The sequence below is a fragment of the Phascolarctos cinereus genome, unplaced genomic scaffold (genome assembly GCF_003287225.1).
Source record: "Phascolarctos cinereus isolate Bilbo 61053 unplaced genomic scaffold, phaCin_HiC Scaffold_3;HRSCAF=262, whole genome shotgun sequence".
Classification (NCBI taxonomy): Eukaryota; Metazoa; Chordata; class Mammalia; order Diprotodontia; family Phascolarctidae; genus Phascolarctos; species Phascolarctos cinereus.
Genome location: NW_027555736.1, coordinates 34,219,002 through 34,243,397, shown reverse-complemented (window position 1 = coordinate 34,243,397; position 24,396 = coordinate 34,219,002). Strand labels below are relative to the sequence as shown.

The 24,396-nt window shown below is 38.4% G+C and overlaps 1 protein-coding gene and 1 pseudogene across 1 annotated transcript in view; one reads left to right on the top strand and one right to left on the bottom strand.

Annotated features, from left to right (window-relative positions):
- SCAPER (S-phase cyclin A associated protein in the ER) overlaps window positions 1-24,396 on the bottom strand; it is a 415,034-nt gene that overhangs the window by 350,409 nt on the left and 40,229 nt on the right. Inside the window, 2 exon segments of the mRNA XM_020976028.2 lie at window positions 8,958-9,155; window positions 13,965-14,035. Of these exon segments, the coding sequence (XP_020831687.2) occupies window positions 8,958-9,155; window positions 13,965-14,035 (269 nt within the window).
- LOC110200599 (small ribosomal subunit protein uS15 pseudogene) lies at window positions 14,302-14,724 on the top strand (annotated as a pseudogene).

The window sequence follows — 24,396 nt, the reverse complement described above, 5'->3', positions numbered from 1 at the left end:
TTCATTCTGGTTACTGGCGCATACAGCAGGCTGGTTGGCGCCATCCCTTTGTCCTACTGACACACAATACTGGGGCCCAGGACATCCCGGCAGTACTGAGTGCAGTGGGATATACCCAGTGGTGCTGGAGCAAAGGAGACTTTCATCATGTAGCAAGCAAGGCCCCAACAAAAGAAAGCCTGCAAATGAGCAGGAACTCTACAAGACTCTCAGTAAGCTTTAAGAGTCGTTATTTTTTCAGAACAACCTGGGCCCATCTGGAAAGAAAATGTCCACTGTACAGTTTTCCTAAAGGACTAATAAGAATAAATCCACCAGATGCTTTAAATCACTCCTCTGAAGTGCCTCTTCCATCCATTTTGATATGAGCTTCTACATGGGAAGGTCAGATCAAGGCAAATCAACAAGCATTTATTAAGCACCTACTATGTTCCAGGCACTAAGATTTTCCACTACACAGCAACTTTTAAGTGAAAAACAGCTCCACGATACTATATCCCTGTATTGTATTAAATGTTTTAATGGTACACAACAGTGGCTTACCTGAATTAGTAATTTCCTGTTTGCTAATGGAAATATCTTGCTGTAAGGCCTGATTTTATTCCACGTTCTAATTTGTTCCTAAAATCCTTTACAATTTGACCTGATTAATTTTTTTTTTTTGCCAACCAAAAGTGCTACATTTACTGTCAAAATGGAAGATTCACCAGAACTACAAAAGATCCAAAGTCACGCAGAAGCAATGATGCATTCCACAGTGGAAACACTGTGGACACTCCTGGGATGTCACGTTGTCTAACAAGAACCAAGAAGCATAAACCAGAGTGGTTCCCACTTGGCCAAGTATGTGGAGCCTTTTTTAAATATAAAAAAATCTTCATGGACCCCCCCATGATAGTGGTAGTACTATTAGTATCCGCTGATTGAGAAAATATAGAGGGACAAAAAAGCTACTATGAATTCACTAACATTTTTAAATGAATTTGACTATTATTAATCAATAGCTTCTAAATACATTTGAAAAGCACTAGTACATGTAAAATGGCAAGACATTTGATCAGTCTACATGAGCACGTTTGTTTGTTCATTAAATTGAGTCATACTGCATATTTTGCTTGAGCTAAGTACAGACTTAAATACCAATGCTTGACAAGCAAAGGGATTAGAAGGTTGGATTTCATCTGGAACTTGAAGGAATCCAGGGGAGCCAGGAAGGGAGAGCATTCCAGGCATGGTGGACAGCCAGAGAAAATGGCAAAAGCCAAGTGACAGGAGTATCTTATTCAAGAACAAACCAGTGTCACCACATCACATAGTGGGGGGGAAAGACATGGGGGGAGAGGCTAGATAAGATACAAGAAGACTAGAAGAATGGGAGAAAGGGCCAGGGGGATGACATGGTCATAACTGCACTTTAGGAAGATTAGCTTGACAGCTGCATGGTGGATGAAGCAGAGTGAGGAGAGACCTGAGGCAGCAGATCCACTAGTAGGCTACTGCAATAATCAAGGAATGAGATGATGAGGGCCTGCAGCAGGGTGGTGACAGCATTGGAGGAGAGATGGGGGCAATACTGGAGAGGTATTACACAGGTAAAACAGGACGTGGCAATAAAGTGAATGAGAGATGAATGGGGGGGGCTGAAAAATGTTACCTAGTTCGCAAGTCCGGATGACTAGAAAGAGGACAGTATAAAAGGGAAGCTTGGAAAGAGGGGTGGTGACTTGGAGACAGAGAAGAGCTTTGGAAATGCTGAGTTTAAGACGTCTATGAGACATCCATTTAGAAACATCTAACAGGCAGCTGGAGATGCAAGTCTGGAGGTTAGGAGAGAATATACGGCTGAACAAGCATATCTGAGAATCATCAGCACAGAAATGATAACTGACTTCATGAGAGCTGAAGTGAAATAGTATAGAGGGAGAAGAGAAGAGGTTCCAGGACAGAGAGAGGGTGTGACTTAGACAGTAAAGGAAACCAATTACTGAGAATAAAAATACAGAACGTGGAACCAGCTCATAGGAAACAAGCTAACATTCTGGTGCATGAGCCAACAAGGCCATATGTTAAGTACAGACACAAGGAACAGACAGAGAATAAATGCAAATAAAAACACTTCCCCTCCTCTCACTTGCTCTTCCGTCTGGTTTCCAATCATATAACTCAACTGAAATTGCTCTCTCCAAAGACACCAATGAACTTTTATTTGACAAATCTGACTAACTTCCTTGGTTCTCATTCTTTCTGATCTCTCTGCTCCATCTGACATGGCTGACCATCCTCTTATCCTGGACACTCTCTCCTCTCTGGGTTTCTATGACTCTGCTTTGTCCTGGCTCTCCTCTTCCTGGCCTGACCACTCCTTCTCAGTCTCATCTGCTAGCTCACTACCCATATCACATACCATAACTCTGAGTATCTGCCCCACTGCCACCCCAGTTTCCCTCTACACGTTCTCTCAGTAACCTCATTACTGGTCCCCATCCACACATTCCAGCCCATCCCTCACCTTCCCTGGCTATGGGAACCAGAGTACAATCTGAGGCAGGAGCCTAATGTTGAGGATGCGAAAAATCATTTATTGTAGTATTTATGTATTTCTTAACAATTTAACAGGCATAAAGCTGTGCTACCATTTTTATTAGGTTCCTATCTTTTTTGGGGTCCAAAGTGGGTTTGGGATAAAATTTGGGATAAAGTTTGTGAGTCTGTCTTAATTCCATTTCCCCCATAAGCCCTATGGTTTTTACTGTGCAATTTTGCATAGCATGGTTCTTTTGGGGAATGCATATGACAAGTTATAAACAGAAATGCCTGTATAACCCAGTAAGGAGGAAAATGGACCTTTAGTGAAACTGAAACACTTGGGATTCTACCTTCCATAACACACAAGAACTATATGAATACAACTACAGATCTCTTTTTCCAAAAATAAAGACACCCAAATATTTTGAAAAACAGTTATTGTTCATGGGAAGGCCCAACCAATATCACAGAAATAACAATACTCCTAAACTAATTTACTTATTTCATGCCAGACCAATCAAACTACCTAAGGAATATTTTACAGAACTAGAAAAAAACAACAAAATTCACCTGGGGGAAAAAAAGGTCAAGAATCTCAAGGATAATAATGAAAAAAGTGGGAAGACAGTACCAAATTTCAAACTATATTACAAAGCAATAATTATCAATTTGGTACTGGTTAAGAAATAGAACAACTGATTGGGGGAACAGCTTAGATACATAACATTCAAAAGCAAAGAAATCTGATACCTAGTGTTCAAAAACTGAGCTATTGAGCTAAGGACTCATCATCTGACAAAATCTGCTGGGAAAACTGAAAAGCAATTTGGCAGAAATTAGATTTAGACTAACGCTTCACACCACACAGCAAGATGAGCTCCGATGGAAACAGACTTACACGTGAAAAGTCATATTATGAACAGAGGAACCAGGAAGACATTAACTTTTGGATCTTGGGATCCAAAGAAGAATTCAGGGCAACACAAAGCATATCAAGGATGACAGAAAATAAAATGGACAGTTTTGATAACATAAAATTAAAAACTTTTTGCCAAATAATACCAATCCAACTAAGATTAAGGGAAAAAAGGTAAATGGGTAAAAATATCTTTAGCAAATTTCTCTGATAAAGTTCTCACCACCAAAATATCTAAGAAAATAATTCAAAGGGGCAGCTAGGTGGTGCAGTGGATAGAGCTCTGGCCTTGGAGTTAGGAGAACCTGAGTTCAAATCCAGCCTCAGACACTTGACATTTACTAGCTTAGTGACTCTGGGCAAGTCACTTAACCCTGACTGCCTCACCAAAACAAAAATTAAAAAAAAAATAATAATTTAAACCTATAAAAATAAAAGCCATTCCCCAATAATAAATGGTGCCCCTGGGCAAATGAATGGGAAATTCTCAAGGAAAGAAATCCAAGCAATTAACAGCTATATGAAAAAAATTCTCCAAACAAAAATTAGAAAAACACCAATTAAAGTAACTCTAAGATTCTACCTCATACCCAATCAACTATGAAGCTGACAAAAAAAAAATGAAATGACAAATGCTGGAGGGGTTTCAGAAAAACTGGCATACTAATGTGCTATTGGTAGAGCTAAGTGGTCTAGCCATTCTGGAAAACAATTTGGAACTATTGCCCCCCCTCAAAAAAAAAAGTTACTAAACTGTGCACATACTTTGACCTAGCGAAACCACTACCAAGTCTAAACTTACAAAGAAATCAAAGACAGAAAAAGGACCAAAATGTATAAAAAATATTTATAACCACTATTTCGTGCTGGCAAAGAATCAGAAGCTAAGGGAAGTAAACAAATGGCACACAAACACCGTGGAATATCACTGGGTCATAAGAGACCCAATGGACAATTTAGGGAAAAACTGAGGAGATCTACATAAACTTAACTGACAAATCCAAGGGCCTTTTCTCAGTCCTCATCTTTCTGGTCCTCTCTACAGCCTGACACTGTGAATCACCCTCTTTTTATGGATGTTCTTTGCTCTCTAGGTCTCTCTGACTGGCACCGCTCTCTCCTGGTTCTCCTACCAACTGACTGCACCTTTTCAATCTCCTTTGCTGGATCTTCCTCCAAGTGACACCTACAACCTGTGAATATCCCACAAGGCTCAGTCTTGGGCCCTCTTCTCTTCTCCTTCAGTATTATCTCACTTGGTGATCTATTTAATCAGCCCTAACCTCTCTCCTGACTTCCAGTTTCATATCATCAATTGCTTATTAGACATCTTGAACATGATATCCCAGAGACATCTCAAACTCAGTGTGTTGAAAAGTGAATCTATTGTATCTTCTCCTTATCTTCCCAGCATTCCTGTTATTATCAAAAGCACCATCACGCTCCCAGTCACCAGGCTTATACGCTGGCTACCATCCTTGACCCTTTACTAACATTCACTTCACATATCCAATGTGTTGCCAAGTCTCATCATTTCTACCTTCACCACCTCTCTTGTCTATGTCACCCTTCTCTCCACTCACACAGCCACCACCCTAGCACAGGCCTCATCATCTCATGCTTGAACTACTGCTGGAGCCTTCTAGTGCATCTCCCTGACTCCAATCTCTCCCCACTCAGAGATATATTCCTTAAGTGCAGGCTTGCCTATGTCAAGCCCCTCTCCAATAAACTCCGGGGCCCCTATTAGCTCCAGGATCAAATATAAAATCCTCTGTGTTTAAGTCCTTCACCACTGAGCCCCTTTTTACCTTTCCAATCTCCTTTCATTTTATTCCTTTCCACCAAGAACAATGGCATTCTTGGTATTCTCACTCCAGACAATCCATCTCCCTACTCCATCTTTGCCTTTTCACTGGCTGCCCTCATGCCTAGCATATTCATCCCCAATTCCACCACCTGGTTTCCCTGGCTTCTTTCAAGACTTAGCTCATCTCTCTTCCTTCTGAGAAAGGCCTTCCCCTTTACCCCCATCTTCCTACCATTGTTTCCCTCTGTACATACCACTGAGGCACTTATATACCTTGCATGTAAAGAGTGGTTTATATGTTGTCTCTCACCCATTAGAATGTGATCTCTTTGCAAGAAGCAACTTTTGCCTCTGTTTGTGTCTATACAACTTACTTAGCACACTCCATGGCACATAATAAGCACCAAATAGATGCCTGTTTACTGACTGAAGAGGGAAGAGACCAGAACCAAGAGAACCATTTATACCATAACAACATGATGAAGAAAAACAACTTGGAAAGACGTGAGAACTCTACCAAAGCAATAGCCAACTCTGATTCTAGAAGAATAGAGAAGCATGCTACCCACACCCCCTGAGAGTGCAAACTAAAGCATGCGTTTCTGGACATGGCCAATGAGAGAATATCCTTTGCTTAATGACATATATTAGGTACAAGTGTTTTTATTTTGTTTCTTGGCTGGGGGGGTGGGGATGAAATGGGGAGAGGCAGTAAGAGGGAGAAAAAATGCTTTCGAATTGAAAAAAAATTATCATAAAAGCAAAATAATAAAAATATTTTCTAAAAATTAACAGTAAGGGTAGTGTTGAAGAAAGAAAGAAATCAAAAGAGGGCAACATGAAGACTTAAAGATGAGCTCATGAATGAAGCCTTGACTTGGTGGGAGAAAGAATTATTACAGGATGATTATCTGCACATTATCCTTGAGCCTTGTTTAATAACAATTACAACTGACATTTATATGGTACTTTAAAGACTGAAACACAGTAGGTACTTAAGAAATGCTTATTGATTAATCAATTCTATAGACTGTCTTGTTTGCTATGCCAGCTGCTGGCAAAGCCATCCTTTCCAATGACAGTGGCCTCCTTATTATCTAGTACTAATTTGCTTGAGCTCCTTTCAAAGGAAATGTCTTTGTTTTACTTACAATAAGAACAAAGATTTTTCTACAGACTCTATTTTTAAAGGGGGGAAGGGGAAATTTTCCCAAAAGAAAATCAAGATGGCTAATTTTCACTGAAAGTATTATTTAACTTCAGTGATATCAACTCCTTATCTCTACAGAGCACTGAAAATACATCCTTCTTTGTTTTATACTTTGTTCACTTTGTCTCAAAAAAGCCTAATGTTCCACAAAGAAAGGGCTATATTGCTTTCTCATTTGTTTGGAATACCAAAACGAAACCCAGAGGAATCTTTGGGGACAATTTTGCTTGAGGCAAAGTATTCTTATCCCCTCCTTTACAAATAATGGAAGGAGCCTCAGAGACTTGAAGTGCTTGGCCCAGGGTCACCCAGCTGATAAGGGTCTGAAGCAGGATTCACTACAGCCTTCTCAGACCCAAGTCCAGTCCTCCGTCCATAAGACCCCGATGCCTCTCTTACTACAGACTGGCCCGTTTCATTGAGCAAGAGGTCAATCAAGAGTAATTAGCCAATCACTTAACTAGCACTTATAAAGTGAGTGCCTACTAGGTGCCAGAAACTGAGCTAAGGGCTAGAAATAGCCTGAAGAGGTTTACAAGGATGGGTGATAGTTCAGTGGGCACTGGGCATGGAGTTAGGGGACCTGAGTTCAGGTCCCAGCTCAGCCAATTATGTGAACTTTGGCAAGTCAAATGTTCTCAATGGGTTACCGCTTCCCTCAGCTGCAAAATGAAATGATCAGGTTAAATTGTCTCCAGGTTATCTTACAGATCAGCCTCTCTAGCTTTCTCTGGTGCTAGGATTCTAAACTATTCATGTAAGCCTCACCATGTTTGGTCAGAATCCCAGGTAGGGCAAATGCAATCTGGAAAGAAGATAGTAATCAACTTTCTCAATGTAAGAATGGATCTAGTTTTCTACCAATCATATAACAAACTTCAATTCTTCGATGTACCGCTGTTGTTATTTCACAAATGTGGGTACTCACGTCAGTAAGAGATATTCCACAATTTGCAGCCACATAGCATCAGAAGAATATTAACATTAAAAAAGATAAGTTTTTGAAATGTTTTACATATTTACACACGTATAGCCTATATCTGATTGCTTACCATCTTAGGTATGGGGGAGAGGAAGAGACTACGGGAGGGACAGAATTTGGAACTCAAAACTTCAAATAAATGTTAAAAAATTGAAGGAAAAAAAAGGTCAAGTTTTAGAGGGAAAAAAAGGTGAGTTTTTGCTCCAAAGGGAAGGGCTAGGAGTCCTTAAAAACACTGCCCCATTTCCCAAATACAATCCAGCCCGTTCTCTTCTACCATACCTCACTGTACATCTGCTATGTCTGTCTGAGATAGAAGTGTTGCTAGTACAACATAGGGGACTGTTCACCCAAGTATATATTATGAGGATGAGATCCTTTTAAGTCAAGAACCTGATTACAATCCAAAACAGACTATTTTGCTTTTCTGTACTGAATGTTTTCTGTACTGAAAACATTAAGCTGTGGTAATTTAGCCACCAATTTGGAAACTTTTAGCTACTGTTCATTTTGAAACCTGCTTTTGATATTTATACACTAATTTCAAACCTGATTTGGCTGTTCTTGATTTAGAAGGAAAAAGAGATTCCTGGAATAAGATGCAAGTTCACTTCAGAACCTATTTCAAAGACTACATAATGATTTCCAGAGTTGGTTGAGCTTTTTATTCATGTTTAATGTAAAAGGAAAAGTTGTCTCTAATATTTCCGTAAAGATCTACTGTTCTGGTTTTTCTCAGTTTTTATGATAGTTTTATTCATCATACAGCAATATGGTGTATAATTTATACTTATTAAAAGGGTCACACAATTGAATTTTTATGCTTTGTGTCTCTGTTTAACATCCACTACAAATACAAGGTTATCTAAAATTAGAAAACACACCTTAAAATGACATCCCACCCAGACATTGTTTACGTTCGGCCATCAATCTCACTTTTTCTCCCAGCAGAGTGAATTAGAAGAGTGATAACTATCTCAGCCCAAAGGGTACAACGTACAATTAAGACATTAAACAGGAAACCAAGGAATGTGAAAATAGACAGAATCCCACTAGTGCCACCTACAGCAGACATGGAGAATGCAGCTAAGACTGGTTTAGAACAAAACAAAACTAGGAGGGGCTGTTTACCCAAATCCATGGCATCTTACAGTAAGTCATTACAATTTTACAGAAAACCTTTCACTGAACACAGAAAATCATAACCAGCTAGTTCAAGAAATGAATACGCTTTTCATCAGAAGGGAGGATTTGAAATTGAACAATCACCTAACTTTGCACCAAGCCAAAAAGAACGAGAAATAATATCCAAAAGGCATTACGTATGCATGTGCGTGCACATGTGTGTGTGTGCATGTGTGCGTGCATGTGTGTGCATGCATGTGGGGAGGTAAAGGGACAAAGTTAGATACAGAGATGGCTTTGAATACTGACAATATTAGTTCAAAAAACATCAAGACAGTCATGGGAAGACAACTTAAAATGGAGCATTAGAGCTCATAACGAACCTTACCTTACACTCCACCACACTCTGATCTGATTCACAAGTAACATAGATTTCGTCTACTGCTCGTCGAAGATTGTCAAACAGGAATGCCCAGTAGCGTGCTCTTAGGTCAATTTTCCGAGGGTGCCTTGTTTTAGTGGGACTTTTCTCAAAATGTTTATCTCCAGCTGAGGATGATGTTATTTTACAGTCTACTGTAGCATTCTAAAGAAAGTTTAAAAAAAAGAGACATTTTTATTGTCAAGAAATTTTAATTTTATGTAATATACATTTAACATATTTAAACACTTTTAGACAAAACATTCTCCTTTTCAACTTGCGCCATATTACATCTATGTTAACTGAAACTAAGTTTCTTGCCATAAAACAAAAGGGCAGTTTTATGATTCAGTATTTTGTTTCAAATATTATTTGGTGAATATTTAAGTCAGGTTCAATAGTTGAAAATATTTTGAAAATAAAAAGTCACACATGTGGTGCCTCATTTAATGGAACACAAGTCCAAAGATTCCTCATGGTACAGGAATGACCCTGTTTTCTCCAAGACTCAGCTGGTGTAACACAAGCTCTGAAAGTTCCTACCATGGCAGAAATGCTTCCAGGACACTGGCTGATTATTATCTAAGGAGCAGACCAGCTAAATATGGAGAGGTGCATTCTCAAAACAAGGCAGTGAATTTTTCAGTCAGAGCAATTTGTAACGTTATCTACTAAGGCACAGAGGGCCTGGAAATAGCATCACCTGCTGTGACTGACCACTGTGATTATACCCACAGATCACAAACCTATGCCAAGTCCAGCACAAATTTCTATCCACAAATGTTATTCCTAGATAGCTGAGTACGAGTCAGAAAGGTATGAGTTCAAATTCCACTTCATACCACTTACTAGTGATATGATCATGGACAAGCCGCTTAACTTCTCTACAACTCACTTGTCTGTGAAACAAAAATATCAATACATGTAGTATCTACCTCCCAGGGTTGCTGCAAGGCTCAAATGAAATAATAATGCCATAATATTAATACCAATTATTAAATGTATATATTAAATGTATCTCTTTGCTTAATTTAAAATTGAGAATTCACACTACAGGTACAGTCATTGCCCTAATTTCATCTTATACTATTTTCCCTATGATAAGTAAAAACCACAATGAAGACAGAAAAGAAACGAACAAAAAAAAACTATGAGCATAATTAGAATCAAGAACCCTAGAGAGCCAACTATAACTGAATAATGAATTGAAATTGTATTCACACATGTCTAAAACATACATGAAACATTATTCAATCATCTGGTTAAATGTTCCTTTTTATAAATACAAAATTACTTCCTATTTATAGAATTTCAGAAAATTTTTATAGACTAATGAGTAAAACAAGATTAATCTGAGAGAAAAGAAGATATGCACTACCATTGAGTTATCTAAGTGGAAAATTCAAAACTAGTATTTCAGCACTAAATATAAAACACCTACACATCATTCCACTGATACTTTACAAACTGAATTAAAATTAAAATCTGACCTATTCCAGCACAGGCAATATTCAATGCCAGCTGGGTCTGTTATCAGGAGACACCCAGTCTGCAGGAACACCTATCACAGATGTTACACCCTTTAATGTCGTGTTTCAGCCCTAGGCTACTAGCGTTATGTTGTTTCCCATCCATTACAAACACCCTCTTTCCACAAGGGAATCTTTTGTAACTGTATTACTGATTTCAGAACAGAATCTACAAAGAATACTAGAATCACTGCCACCAGAAAAAAAAAATCAAACCCCAAAGCAAAATACTATGATACGGAGAAAAGCTCTCCTTCCTTCGACTACTTCTCTCTCACAGCAAATTTGCTGTCCTGGCAGCCAAACTTCACCAATCTGGAAATTAAATTTCAACAAAGTATCATTCTTCATTCTATTATTTCTAATTAATTGGCATATCCTTATTTTTTTCTAGACAGCATTTGTCTGTGGTTCTCTCGTTGTTCTGACTTATTGACACTCTATCATCTTCTGACTAGACCCGACTGAAGTCACAAAACATGGGTTCTAAACCTGGCCCTACTAACTACTAGGAGCATGACCTTGGGAAGATCACTTGCCCTTCAGTTTCCTCAACTGCAAAATGAAAGGGTTGAATCAGTTGATCTCCAAGGGTATTCAAAGAAAACTCTACGGCAGGGGTGAACTTGTGGCCATGAGGCCACATGTGGCCCTCTAGGTCCTCAAGTGCGGCCCTCTGACTGAATCCAAACTTCACAGAACAAATCCCCTTAACAAAAGGTTCCCCACCACAGGTCCCCCACCCCTGGTCTATGATTTATGATTATAGCAAACACTGTCCTCACTAGAGTATCCTCTCCCCTAAAAAATCCATCCTCATCTCCACCAAAGTTGTAGTCTTTGCCCCTCCACTTTAATAAGATCATCCTGTTTAAAAGTCCTATACTGTCCCAGCTTACCATCTCACTGTGGATCACATATCAGGGCTTCAAAGCACTTGACAACATGGCTTAGAAAGTACTAGGGACAGCTACGTGGCACAGTGGATAGAGCTCCGGCCTTGGAGTCAGGAGGACCTGAGTTCAAATTCGGACTCAGACACTTGACACTTACTAGCTGTGTGACACTGGGCAAGCCACTTAACCCCAACAGCCTCATCAAAAAGCAAAAAAAAAAAAAAAAGAGAGAGAGAGAACCTACTTGCATGGCCTTCATACACAACAACACAGTTTACCCCCTACTCTCACCTCAACTACAAACTGCCCACAGTACTGAGAATCTTCAGTCTTAAACAGTCTGGCAAGTCATCTCTCCCATGACTTAAAAAGCTTCTAGGATCCTACCTTATACTTTGTATACCAAAAAACAATGCCAGTAGTTCTCTATCAATCCATATCCCTTCATGGAACATTGAACTCCAACAACAATTCTTCATTTGTCCCCTGTTAGGTAGCTACAGTTGTCCCCCTAAGGTGCACTTTACCATGATTTGTATATGATATGAATCCTTCAGGTATTAGGTCAATGTTCCTATTCTATTTCTCCAACCAATCTCACCCCCTGACCTTTTGTCATATGATTATGTACGTACTGTCTGTCTTAAATGGTAAACTCCTTAGGGGCAGAGATTAGTCTATGTAACTCAATCTATATGATACTCCACACTGTGCATACTAAGATATTTAAAGATATTTTAAAAATTCATAATTGTTCCCAACATGGGCCACATTTTTCCCCAAATCTCTAGTTTCCCCAATACCATGAAAGCCATCAGCAACAGTTTCTTCACCAGTCATCTATAGTCTAGGGCATTTAAGTGGAGCAGTGGTAAAACCACAGGACTTGAAATCAGAAAGACCGGAACTCAAATTCTGCTTCAGACACTTATTAACTGTGTGACCCTGGGCAAGTCACTTAACCTCGCTGTGTCTCAATTTCCTCATCTGTAAAATGGGGATACTAACATCAACCTCATAAAGTCACTGTGAGGACATATGTTAAAACAAAACAAAACAAACTTTGTAAACTTTAAAGTACTATATAAATGCTATTTATTATTGTTATTATTATTATTATCATTAGTAGTAGTAGTATGTAGACATACTGGTATATTTAAAAATTCCAAAATCAAAGGCTCAACACAAAAAAAAATCAATAAAACTCTTTATGAAATGAAAAATAAGCACCACACCATCCATCTCATGCAGTGAGAGAAACTTGTGTTCCAATACCCTAAAGTTGTTGTTGTTGCTCATTCAGCAGAGTCTGACTCTTCAGGACCCCGTGGATCACAACAGCCCAGACCCTTCTGCCCTCTGCTATCTCCTGAAGTCTGTCCAAAATCATGTTATGTTCATCATTTCCATGACACTATCTACCTTCTCCTCTGCCATCCCCTTTCCCAACGTCAGGGTCTTTTCCAATGAGTCTCATCTTCTCACTACATGGCCCAAGTATTTAAGCTTCAGCTTCAGTATTTGACCTTCCAGTGAATACAGCCTAAATTGACTTCTTTGAATGCTGACTGATTTGATCTCCTTGCTGTCCAATGGACTCCCAAAAGTCTTCTCCAGCACCACAATTTGAAAGCATCAATTCTGCAGCATCCAGCTTTCCTTACAGTCCAACTCTCACAGCCATGCGATGCTACTGGAAAAACCACAGCTGACTATATGGACCTCAGCTGGTAAGATGATGTCTCTGCTTTTCAGTAGGCTGTCCAGACTGGCCACAGCTTTCCTTCCAAAGAGAGAACATCTTTTAATTTCATTGCTGCAGTCACTGTCTGCACTCATCTTTGAACCTAAAAATATAAAATCTGACACTGCTTTATTTCTTATCCTTCTATATGCCAGCCGTGATAGGATACAAGCTGCCAAGCAATTGGGTTTTTTGGCATTAAGCTTTAAGCCAGCTTTTATACTCTCCTCTTTCACCCTCATAGATGGCTTCTTAATTCTTATTCTCTGTCAGTCAGCAGACTGGTACTGTCTGCCTGTTGTTACATTTCTCCCAGCAGCCTTCATTCCGGCTTTTCAGTCATCCAGCCTGACATTTTCAATATAAGTTACATAAACAAGGTGACAATAATGTACCCTTTCTGAACTAGCGAAAGATCTAACAGTTAAACCAGAATCAAAGGATATTACAGATAGAGAGGATCTTAAAATTCAGCAGCCTCAATTTGCCCATGAAAAAACTCAGGACCAGGGAGGAAGTGACCTGCCCTAAGTCATCCACCAAGAAAACCCAGGTCTCAAAACTCCTAGTGCAGGAGTCTTTTCGTATCACAAGCACTTCACTAAGAAAGAGAGCAAAAAAGAACTCACATATGCAGACTCAGTGATCAAATCAGAGCATCGCTTTATGGAATGTACTAAATGAATCAAAATCCAAATTTGTATGTAAAACAATACGGCAATATATAATTCCTGAATGATTAGCTCCATATATCATAACGTTAGGGAGCTGGTTGAAAGCATGAAGTAGAATGTTGATACTGCACCTGTTTAGCAGTCTTCTGGGTGCCCGGAATAGTTCTCTTAGATTTTCCACCAGTCTGCCACTTAGACTTCCCTTCAAGAAAACAAAAACAGGTTGTCACTTACATAAAAATCACTTCAATTAATTCCTTCAGACATCCAAAGATTTAACCTCTTCACTGTCTTCAGCACTAATAAGATTTTCATACCACTTCTTTGATAGAGTATTGGAAATTCTACAAATTGCAGTAAGAGAGATAAAAGATATTAGTGCCAAGGGTTATGGACCTCTCTTTGGCAGCCTAGATAAAACTATGGTCTCTTTTGCTGCCTGATCATCGCCATCATGGGTCACACGCTCCCAGGGAGGGCTTGTCCCAGTTGGCTCTGCCTTACTGCCAAAGTGTGCCCACATGGCTGAAGCTCACCTCGGACGATGGGAAGGAGTAGATCTACAAGCTGGCCAAGAAGGGCCTGATTCCCCCCCCCCCCCGATTGGCATGATTCTGAGGGATTCTCATGGCATGGCGCAAGTACACTTTGTTAACTGGCAACAAAATTCTGAGAATTCTGAAGTCCAAGTAACCTGCCATTGATCTTCCTGAAGATCTTTATCACAGAAAGCTGTTACTGTTCGAAAGCATCTTGAGAGAAACAGAAAGCACAAAGATTCTAAATTCCATCTGATTCTGCACCAAGAGCCAAATTCACCAGCTGGCCAAGAGAGTGCTCCAACCAAACTGGAAATATGAATCATCCACAGCCTCTGCTCTGATTGCATAAATTTTGGTTTATGTACTAAAATAATAAAGTCACATCTAACTGAAAAAAAAAACCTAATAGGCTCCTTTCTCAGAATAATGGTTTAAATAGATGAAATACAAAGATATAAATTATACGAAATGAATTTATAAAAATATTTTAAAAACAATTCATGGACTTCAAGTCAAGAAGCCCTGCATTAGTAAAATTAACAATGGAAAAGAAGATGTTAAAATATCATTACTTGTACTTCGTTGTGGGGTTTTTTTTGGTGAGGCAATTGGGGTTAAGTGACTTGCCCAGAGTCACACAGCTAGTGAGTGTCAAGTATTTGAGACCGGATTTGAATTCAGGTCTTCCTGACTCCAGGGTCAGTGCTCTGTCCACTGTGCCACCTAGCTACCCCAATATCATTACTTGTAAATCACATTATAGTATATCTAGAAAATCCAGTCATTGCAAGAAAATAAATTATGGAGGCAATAGATGTTTTTGGTAAAGATTCAACATACAAGACTAATCCACAAAAATCATATGAATTCTTATTTACTAATGACAAGGACAAAAAATTATAAAAGACCATTTATAATAACAAAAATTATCAAATACCTGGGAATTAATTTACTATAAAGGCATATAGTAGGCTAATATATATAAATATATGGCATCTTAAAAACTACAATGAATGAAATAAGGAAAAACAAATAAATGGAGGACCATTCATCAATCAAAAATGAGTAGGATTAATAAAAATGACAGTGCTCCTCAAATAAAGCATATAGTTAACCAATACTAATCAAATTATCAAACATTTTCTTTATACAACTGGACAAAAACATAATAAAACTTACATGTAAAAACAAATAGACGAGAATATCAAGAGACATGCTGGGAAAAAAAAGGTCAAGATTGGTCTTACACTCTTGAACTTTAAGGTTTATTACAAAGAGATAATTATTCTTGTTGTTAATAATAATAATGATAGCTAGAAATTATATAGTACTTTTGGGTTTTCAAGGTGCTTTACAGACACAGCTAGGTGGCGCAGTGGATAGAGCACCAGCCCTGGAGTCAGGAGGACCTGAGTTCAAATCTGGCCTCAGACACATAACACTTACTAGCTGCCTGACCCTGGGCAGGTTACCTAACCCCACTGCCTAACAAAAAAAAAAAAAAAGAAAGAAAAGAAAGCAAAGTACTTTACATACATCCCCTCATTTAAGTCTTTCAAAAAATGTTTTTCAATTATCAAAGATCTACCTTTTCTCTTTCCCACAAAGCATCCCCACTACCAACAGAAAGAAAAACAAAACACTCCCTGTCACAAATGTGTAACAAATTTCCACATAAGTTAAAAAAAAAAATATATATATGTATCTGCCTCTCCCTTACCCCACTCAGTGTATTCCTCTTCTTCTCCCTTTCATTTTTTTATGCTTATTCTTACAGACTTATTTTCTGACTTCTGGAAGAAATGTCTGGGCCATGCTTAATCCTCTTTTGTGCTCTACTTTCTGAGTGTACTGACTATTGTGTTATTCTAGGATGTTAAGGACAGCTCAGCCTGAGAACCTGCAAACTTTCCGTTTACCCAAAGCAGTCTGATCTTCAAGGGCTAAGTCTGAATGCTGTCCTCATGGTCTGACTTCTGCCAATTTCTGACCTGGGCGTGGGTCTGAATGACACAACTGTGGGTTTACCCCTGTTTGGAGCTCCAACAGACTGCTATGAGCCTTGGCCACTGTCAGCCAGCTAGAAGGCTCTGCAGGGTCAGAAGGACACACTTGCAGGCTCCCCTTTGGTCTGGACCTCCTGTCTTGCTGATTCCAGTGCAGGCTTGGGCCCAGCCTGAGGGCTGGTGTTTGTGGAGTGGTTGGGGGATCAGCTGCACTGCACTGCTGCTTCTTACCCAACCATCTTAGCTATTCTCTTCATTGAAGCTGACTTGTATAAGGTCATATAACTGATGATGTGGTGGATCAAGGTCAAAAACCAAAGCTTTCCAACCCCAATTCCAGTGTTCTTTTCCACTGGAAGGTGGGAAAATTATATATTATTATTATTATTTTACAATTAGATCTATGCAGCAATGAAAGGGCTTGCCTCGATGGCAGCGAGCTCCCTGTCACTCCAAGTGTTCATTCACGGCTAATATCTATATTTAGGCAAGGCTGGAGGAGGCATTTCTTCTCTGTATGGAAGTCTAAATAGATGACCTCCAAGATCCCTTCCATTCTGCAACTGAGATAAAGTATATTTTTGCAGACCTTGCCCACTCTATTGCCCAAAGGTCACAATTAAACCTTTTTTTAAAAATACTTATTGGGCTGAAGATCCCATTTGCTATTTCATGACTCAGCTAAAAAATCAAATTCACAAAACACATGAAGGAATGAGTTCATAATTCAAAGTTTAATTAAAAAGATTTAATACTTTTCTTTTTTCATGGATAGGTAAGTATTATAAAAGGAAAGGATTACAGATTTTCCTACTTACTTCACCAATCTATCGGTTAAAAGCACAGGACTATTTAGGTATAAAGTCACCCATAAAAAGAACACTACCAAGAGACAAACTTCTGGGGAGGCCAAAGGGAAGAACTTGTGCACGCACAGTTCGTTCTTTGTGACATATTTCATATGTTACTGTTGTGGCTGCGGTCGTGGTTGCTCAGTCATTTCAGCCCGGTCCAACTCTTCATGACGCAATTTAGGGTTTTCTTGGCAAACACACTGGAGTGGTTTGCCATTTCCTTTTCCAGCTCATTTTACAGATGAGGAAACTGAGACAAGCAGGGTTAAGTGACTTGCCCACACAGCTAGTAAAATGTCTGAGGTCACATCTCAACTCACATCTTCCTGACTCCCGGCCTTGCACTCTATCCACTGAGCCATCTAGCTGCCCCATATCATATATTTCTTTCTTTTAAAGTCTCTGTGATTTACTTACAGGTTTTGTGTTGTTCCAGTCCCAGGAATATTAAAAGTTCTAAGAAATCAACCTGTGTGACAGCTGTGTGAACAGACAGAAGGGGATGTACTCTAAAGACAACGGAGGTAGAAAAGACAAGAAGAGATGGTAACTAGATAGAGGGGATGAGTGAATGTGAGGAAGACAGGATGACACCACGGTTGCGATCCTGGGAAGATGGTAGTGCTCTTGAAAGAAACAGGGACGACTGAAAAAGAACTGGATTTGGCAGGGCGGGGGGCAGAGTTCTGTTGTTGAGTGTGACATGTCTATGGCAGTTCCAATTCAAAATTTCCAACAGGTGATTGGTGATACTGGACAAGAGCTCAGGAGAAGGACTAGGGCTGGATATATAGATATGGGAGCTATCTGCATAAACATTGTCCCATGGGAGTCAATGAGGTCACCAAGTGAGAAAATGCAGACAGAAAAGAGGGCCCAGGACATAGCCTTAGGGTTCAACCACAGTGGGCAAGGCACAGATGTTGGTCCAGCAAAAGAGACTGAAAAAAGTTATCAGACAGGTAAGAGGAGAACCAAGAAAGAAACCCAGAAAGGAGAGGCAAAAAAAGGAACACTGGATGGTCAACAAGGTAAAATGCTACAGAGACGCCAAAAAGGATGAGAATTAAGAATAAACTAAGAGGGGGCGGCTAGGGGGCACAGGAGATAGAGCACTGGCCCTGGAGTCAGGAGCACCCAAGTTCAAATCCAACTTCAAACACTTACTGGCTGTGTGACCCTGGGCAAGTTACTTAATACTGACCCCCTCAAAAAAAAAATAGACTAAGAGTTCTAGCAATTAAGAGGTCACTGTTGACAATGGATGAAGCAACTGAGTTTAATGATAAAAGTCAAAAAGCCAGATTGCAGGAGATATAATAACTTCTATTAACACATTTGGCTACTCTGAATATACAAAACTTTTGGGTAGACTACGTGGCATATTATGTCTCAATTTGGAGCATATTCTCCCCTGTGGGATCTAGAGATTATGTCTGTGCCCAGATCAAATTTATTTGTGCATCTTTTCTCTAAAAGTTCCCTTTTCAGGAAGAGTCAAAGGCTCTTTCTATTCCTCTAATTAAATTAGAAAGAAAAAATTCCCTTTAATATCTACTAATCTTCTTTGTGACAGCGGAAGATACACCACTTGGGGAATGAGGACCAAGTGACAAGAGGCGGCACTAGCATCCATGACAGGTGGTCAGAGAACAGTAAATACTCATATATCCTGAATACATCACTATGTCTAATACTTTTCTTCTGAACTTTTAACACTCAAAATTCTGGAAATAAGCAATTTTTTCTTTAAGTTGTTCTTATTTTCTTTTTAATTCAAAACATACAAAAAGATTGCATTCTACAGGCTGTGTTGTTGGGTTTGTTTGTTTTTTTAAAGCCACATCCTTTATATATACCATCTCAATGGATTTCTGGATTTTCTTTAATTTTTTAATTATGTTTTATTTTTTTAAATTGGCAAAAAACTAACTTCTCATCCTTTCTCCCTTCTCACACACACCCACTCCCATCTCATTGAGAAGTAAGGAAAAACAAAATCCTTGTTCCAAATACGTATAGTCAAGCAAAACAAATTTCCATATCGGTCAAGTTGAAAAAAACAGGCAGATATCTACATACACACATACACATGTAATATGTATATATACACACATATACATACACACATATGTGCATGTCTAAATAGGTCTCATTCTGCGCTTTCAGACCTTCACCTGTCAGGAGACAAGTAGAATGTTTCATCATCAGTCCTCTGGAATTATGGTTAGTCACCATACTAAGGAGAGTTTCTAATTCTTTCAAAGTTGTTTACCTTTACTCTATGATTGTCTTAGGATAAATTCTTCTCCAAGATTTTCAAGATGCATGAGTTCATATGTCTTCATAGGTTTCTCTGAAACCATCCCCTTCATTAATTCTCATATTACAATAGCATTCTATCACATTTATTTGCCATAACTTGTTTGGCCATCCCCCAAATTATGAGCACCTCTCTCAGATCTTCATATTTTGCTACCCCAAAAAGAACTATAAATATTTGCATGCATTCTTAGGGTATGTTTTGCTTAGGAATAATCATTCCCTTAATCTATCCTCTTCCTAATTCCCCTCCTCCCCTTTTCTATTTTCCAACTGAATGAAATATTTTTCTATAGCCAACTGTGTGTGCATGTCCTTCCCTCTTCACACAATTCATGTCAAGAGTGAGGTTCAAGTGTCAGCCAAGTTCCCTCACCCCCTCCTTATCTGCCTCTATGTCTACTTGCTCATCCTGATTACGCAAAATAATTCTCCCTAACTTTTTTTTCCCTTCTCCCCACCAGTTTATTCCTCTTCCCCTTCCAATTCATTATTCTTTTTCAGCAACCACACACAAGCCTTTAATTAGACTCCCTCTATCATCCTAATAAGGTTCAGAGGGGACACACATATCCTCACCCTGTATCAGAATAAAAGCAGTTTATCATAGCTTAGTTCTTTATCTTTGTTCATTCCGTATTTAACTTAGTACGTTTCTCTTAACTCCTATGTTTGAAATTCAACGTTTCTACAAAGCTTCGGCTTTTTCATCAGGAATGCTCAGAAGTACTCTATTTCATTAAAGATCCATGTTTCCCTCTGAATGATTATACTCAGTGGAAGAGGACCAAAATGACAGCACTATGTTGGGGTCAAAGTACAGAGTATCTGACTGGCTAACCAGATCCACACAAGCTTGGAAGGCTCTAACACAGGTCAGGCACAAATAATTCATATGAACATTTGGAGTGGAGTCTCTAAATTTACATATCTCACATTTCTTTTGAGCTACTACACTTCTGCTTTGCTCATATAACACAACATCTTCTTTGATGTGGACACACCATATTGGGCAGTCTTGTGCCAGGGTCTCTCATGTCTCACAATCAACTCCAAAGTTCTTTAGACAGACCTTGAGAGAGTCCTTGTATCACTTCTTCTGATCTCCATGTTAGCGCTTACTTTGTATGAGTTCTCACCTCGTATGAGTTCTCTGTAAAATAGTCTTTTAAGCAAATGAAGAATTGGTATTCACACAACTATTCACAGGTTCCCAAAGTGGGCATTACTGCTCCCAGGGGGCACTGGAAAAATCCAGGGGGGCTATAGTAGCTTGGAGTGCAATTGGGGGGCTGAATAAAAGGAAGAGTTAACCTAACCTACCTAAGGGTTAACCCCAGGGGGCACTGAGTAATTTTTTTTTTTAAAGGGGAGAGGTAGGCCAAATAAGTTTGGGAACCTCTGAACTGTATGGTGGGCAGTGCATTCCTCAGGACCATTTGGATACCACTTACAATGCCTTAATGAGTGACCTTACAAAAGTCACTCCACTTTCCAATGTGGAGGCAGACTTAGACAGCCTGTGAAGTTTCTTCCAGCTCCTTAACAACTTCTTGTTGACTGGCTGTTGACGCTCAGGCTCTAGCCCCTACCTGCTCAGGGGCTTTCTTTGCCTTCCTTGCTAACAAGTCATCCAAGGAGTTTACTTCTAACACAGGGCAGAAGACACGCACAGAAATGATAACAATTTGAGTGAAGTGGGGGGAAAATTTCAGCAATAGTTGGAGAACAAGTGTGTAACAAGGTGACTGAGCTAGACCACGAAGACTGGAACAAAGATGGAAGAGAATAAGAGTTTAGGAAAAGGGGGTAGAGTGATTTAGATGTGGGATGTTATTTCCTCTTTATTGCCCTGAGAGACATAGCTCCAAAATACCTTTCTAAAAACAGATAACACCATCCCCAATGAATGTTAAAGTCTCATCTTGATTTCATATTTCCTTTAAGACCAGAACACTACAACCAATGAAATCCCCTCTTACATGTAATTTCAAAAGAGCAAAATAAGATTTAACTATGCAAGGTAAAAAATCCAATCTAATGGTCTTCATTTTCAAAAGAAAATAGTTCAAATTTATTGCAAAATACACTCCATATATTAAAAATAGTAAAACACTACTTTCATCTCAGCAAGAACATTCTTCTTAGTATTATCCCTGAAATAACATTTGAATTTAAATATATGTACAATGGAAATGAAAGGTAAAATAAAGTTCCAATAACTTGACTTCCTCTCCAAACCTTCATGGTATTTCACTTAAGAAAATGCTTTCTTAAAATACTCTAAATCACTATTGATTAGAGAAATGCAAATTAAAAGAACTCTGAGGTACCACATCACACCTATCAGATTGGCCAACATGACAAAACAGGAAAATGATAAATGTTGGAGAAGATATGGGAAAATTGAAACACGAATGCATTGTTGGTGGAGTTGTGAAATGATACAACCATTTTGGAGAACAATTTAGAACTATGCCTAAGGGGCTACAAAAATGTGCATACCCTTTGACCTAGCAAAAGCACTTCTAGGGCTGTATCCCAAACAGATCATACAAATGGGAAAAAGACCCACATGTACAAAAATATTTATAGCAGCTCTTTTTGTGGTGGCAATGAATTGGAAATTGAGAGGATGCCCATCAATTGGGGAATGGCTGAACAAGTTGTGGTATATGAATGTAATGGAATACTATTGTGCCATAAGAAATGATGAACAGGCTGACTTCAGAAAAACCTGGAAACACTTGTGTGGACTGATGCTGAGTGAAGTGAGCAGAACCAAGAGGACTTTGTACACAATAACAGCCAAGTTATGCGATGACTAATATTGTTAAACTGAACCCTTCTCAGCAATGCAAGGATCTAAGACAACTACAAAGGTCTCATGATGGAAAATGGTGTCCACATCCAGAGAAAGAACCATGAAGTCTGAATGCAGATCAAAGCATACTATTTGCTATTTTTTTCCTTCTGTTTCGTTTTGTTTTCTCTTTCTGGTGGTTCTTCCTATTGGTTCTAATTCTTCCTTATAACATCACTAATGTGAAAATATGTTTAATAGGAATGTGTATGTATAGCCTATATCAGATTGCACACCGTCTTGAGGAGAGAGGGAGAAAGGGGGGGGGGGAAATTTAAAACTCAAAAGCTTATAGAAGTGATTATTGGTGAGGGTCAGCTAGATGGCACAGTGAATAAAGCACCAGCCCTGGACTTAGGAGGACCTAAGTTCAAATCCGGTCTCAGACACATAACACTGACTAGCTGTGTGACCCTGGGCAAGTCACTTAACCCCATTGCCCGGCAAAAAGAAAAAAAAAACACGAAACCAAGAAGTGATTATTGGTAAACCAAAATAAATTAATAAAAAAAAAAAACAAAAAAAATAAAGAAAATGGTTTCTTCTCCAGATCTTATCATCCTTTACTCACTCCTTCATTTCATCCTTCCCTCTTTGTTTTATTCATACAGCCTCCATGACTATGAAAATGTTTTAAATGACGCATTAAAAACAATACTAAACATCAGTAAATCTAAATTTACTTCATAATTATTTACATTTAAATTAATTTCAATGCATATCACAACTTTCAGTCACTCTACCTGGATTTTTTTGTTTCTCTATTTTCCTCATTTACCTTTTCTCTTATTTGGTCATAAGCTGTGTGCACCTCATTGGTTTTGTTTTATTTTGCATTGTTTTCTAAATATTCTTTCCAGATTTTTTTATGCTCTTCATATTTGATTATCTTAATTGCATTACAGCCTTCTAGTATATTAACAGATCATTATTTATGTTACCATGTCCCTTATTGCTGGATATGTGGTTGTTTCCAGTTCTTTACAAGTAATGCCACTGTGAAAATCTTTGAATAAGTAGTTGTTTTGAAGAAAAAAAATTTTTTCAGGAAATATTCCAGACAATGGAATCAGCAGGTCAAAAGGTACAATTATGTTTATAACTTTTAATGTACTCTATTAAAGAATGTGCAAGTTTGCAATACCAGCAACAATGCATGAGTGTAGCTATTTCTATAAAGCCTGACCTACACTGAATTTTATTGCTTTTAATTATTTTTGCCATTTTGATGGGTATGAGGAGATAACCTGAAATTTGTTTTAATTCACATTTCTTTGTTTACTAGTAAGATTGAGAATTTTTCAAATGATTATTAATAATTTGTACTTTCTCTTTTGAAAAATGCTATTTCCAACCTTTGACCATATGTTCATTGTGGACTAAGAGTTAGTTCTGTGAATTTTTATCAGTTTCTTCTATATTTTACACATAAAGTTTTTCTCTATCATGTTTTAATACCATTTTTTTGTACAGACATTTTAAAAGTTAATGTAATCAAACATCATTCTTATCCCTAAAACTCATTCTGATTAAAGAGAATATTATATCCTCATCTGCAATTGAAATAAATGCATTATTTCATTTTCTTCCATTTTTTATTGTAATCTTCCCTGTAGCTGAAAATCACTTAGTAAAAGGTCAATTTCCTCCCAAATTATCCAAAATCCATTTGTTAAATAATGAATCCATTTCCTAGTTATCTGCTACAATTTTATAAAAAACTAATATTTTATTTGCTAATGAAGTAATGTCAAGACGTACTGCTGCTGGGATTCTTTTTAATAAACTTTCACATACGTTGTTTATTAAAACAAAAAAAATTAAGTTAAAAAAAGCAACTTTGAAAGACTGAGAGAACACCAATTAACACATTCAATAGCCATAAATCCAAAGGACTCACGATGAAGCATGTTACCCACCTCCGAACTGAGAGCTGATGGACTGGGTGTGAAAATGGAAACATTTTCTTTTTTTTC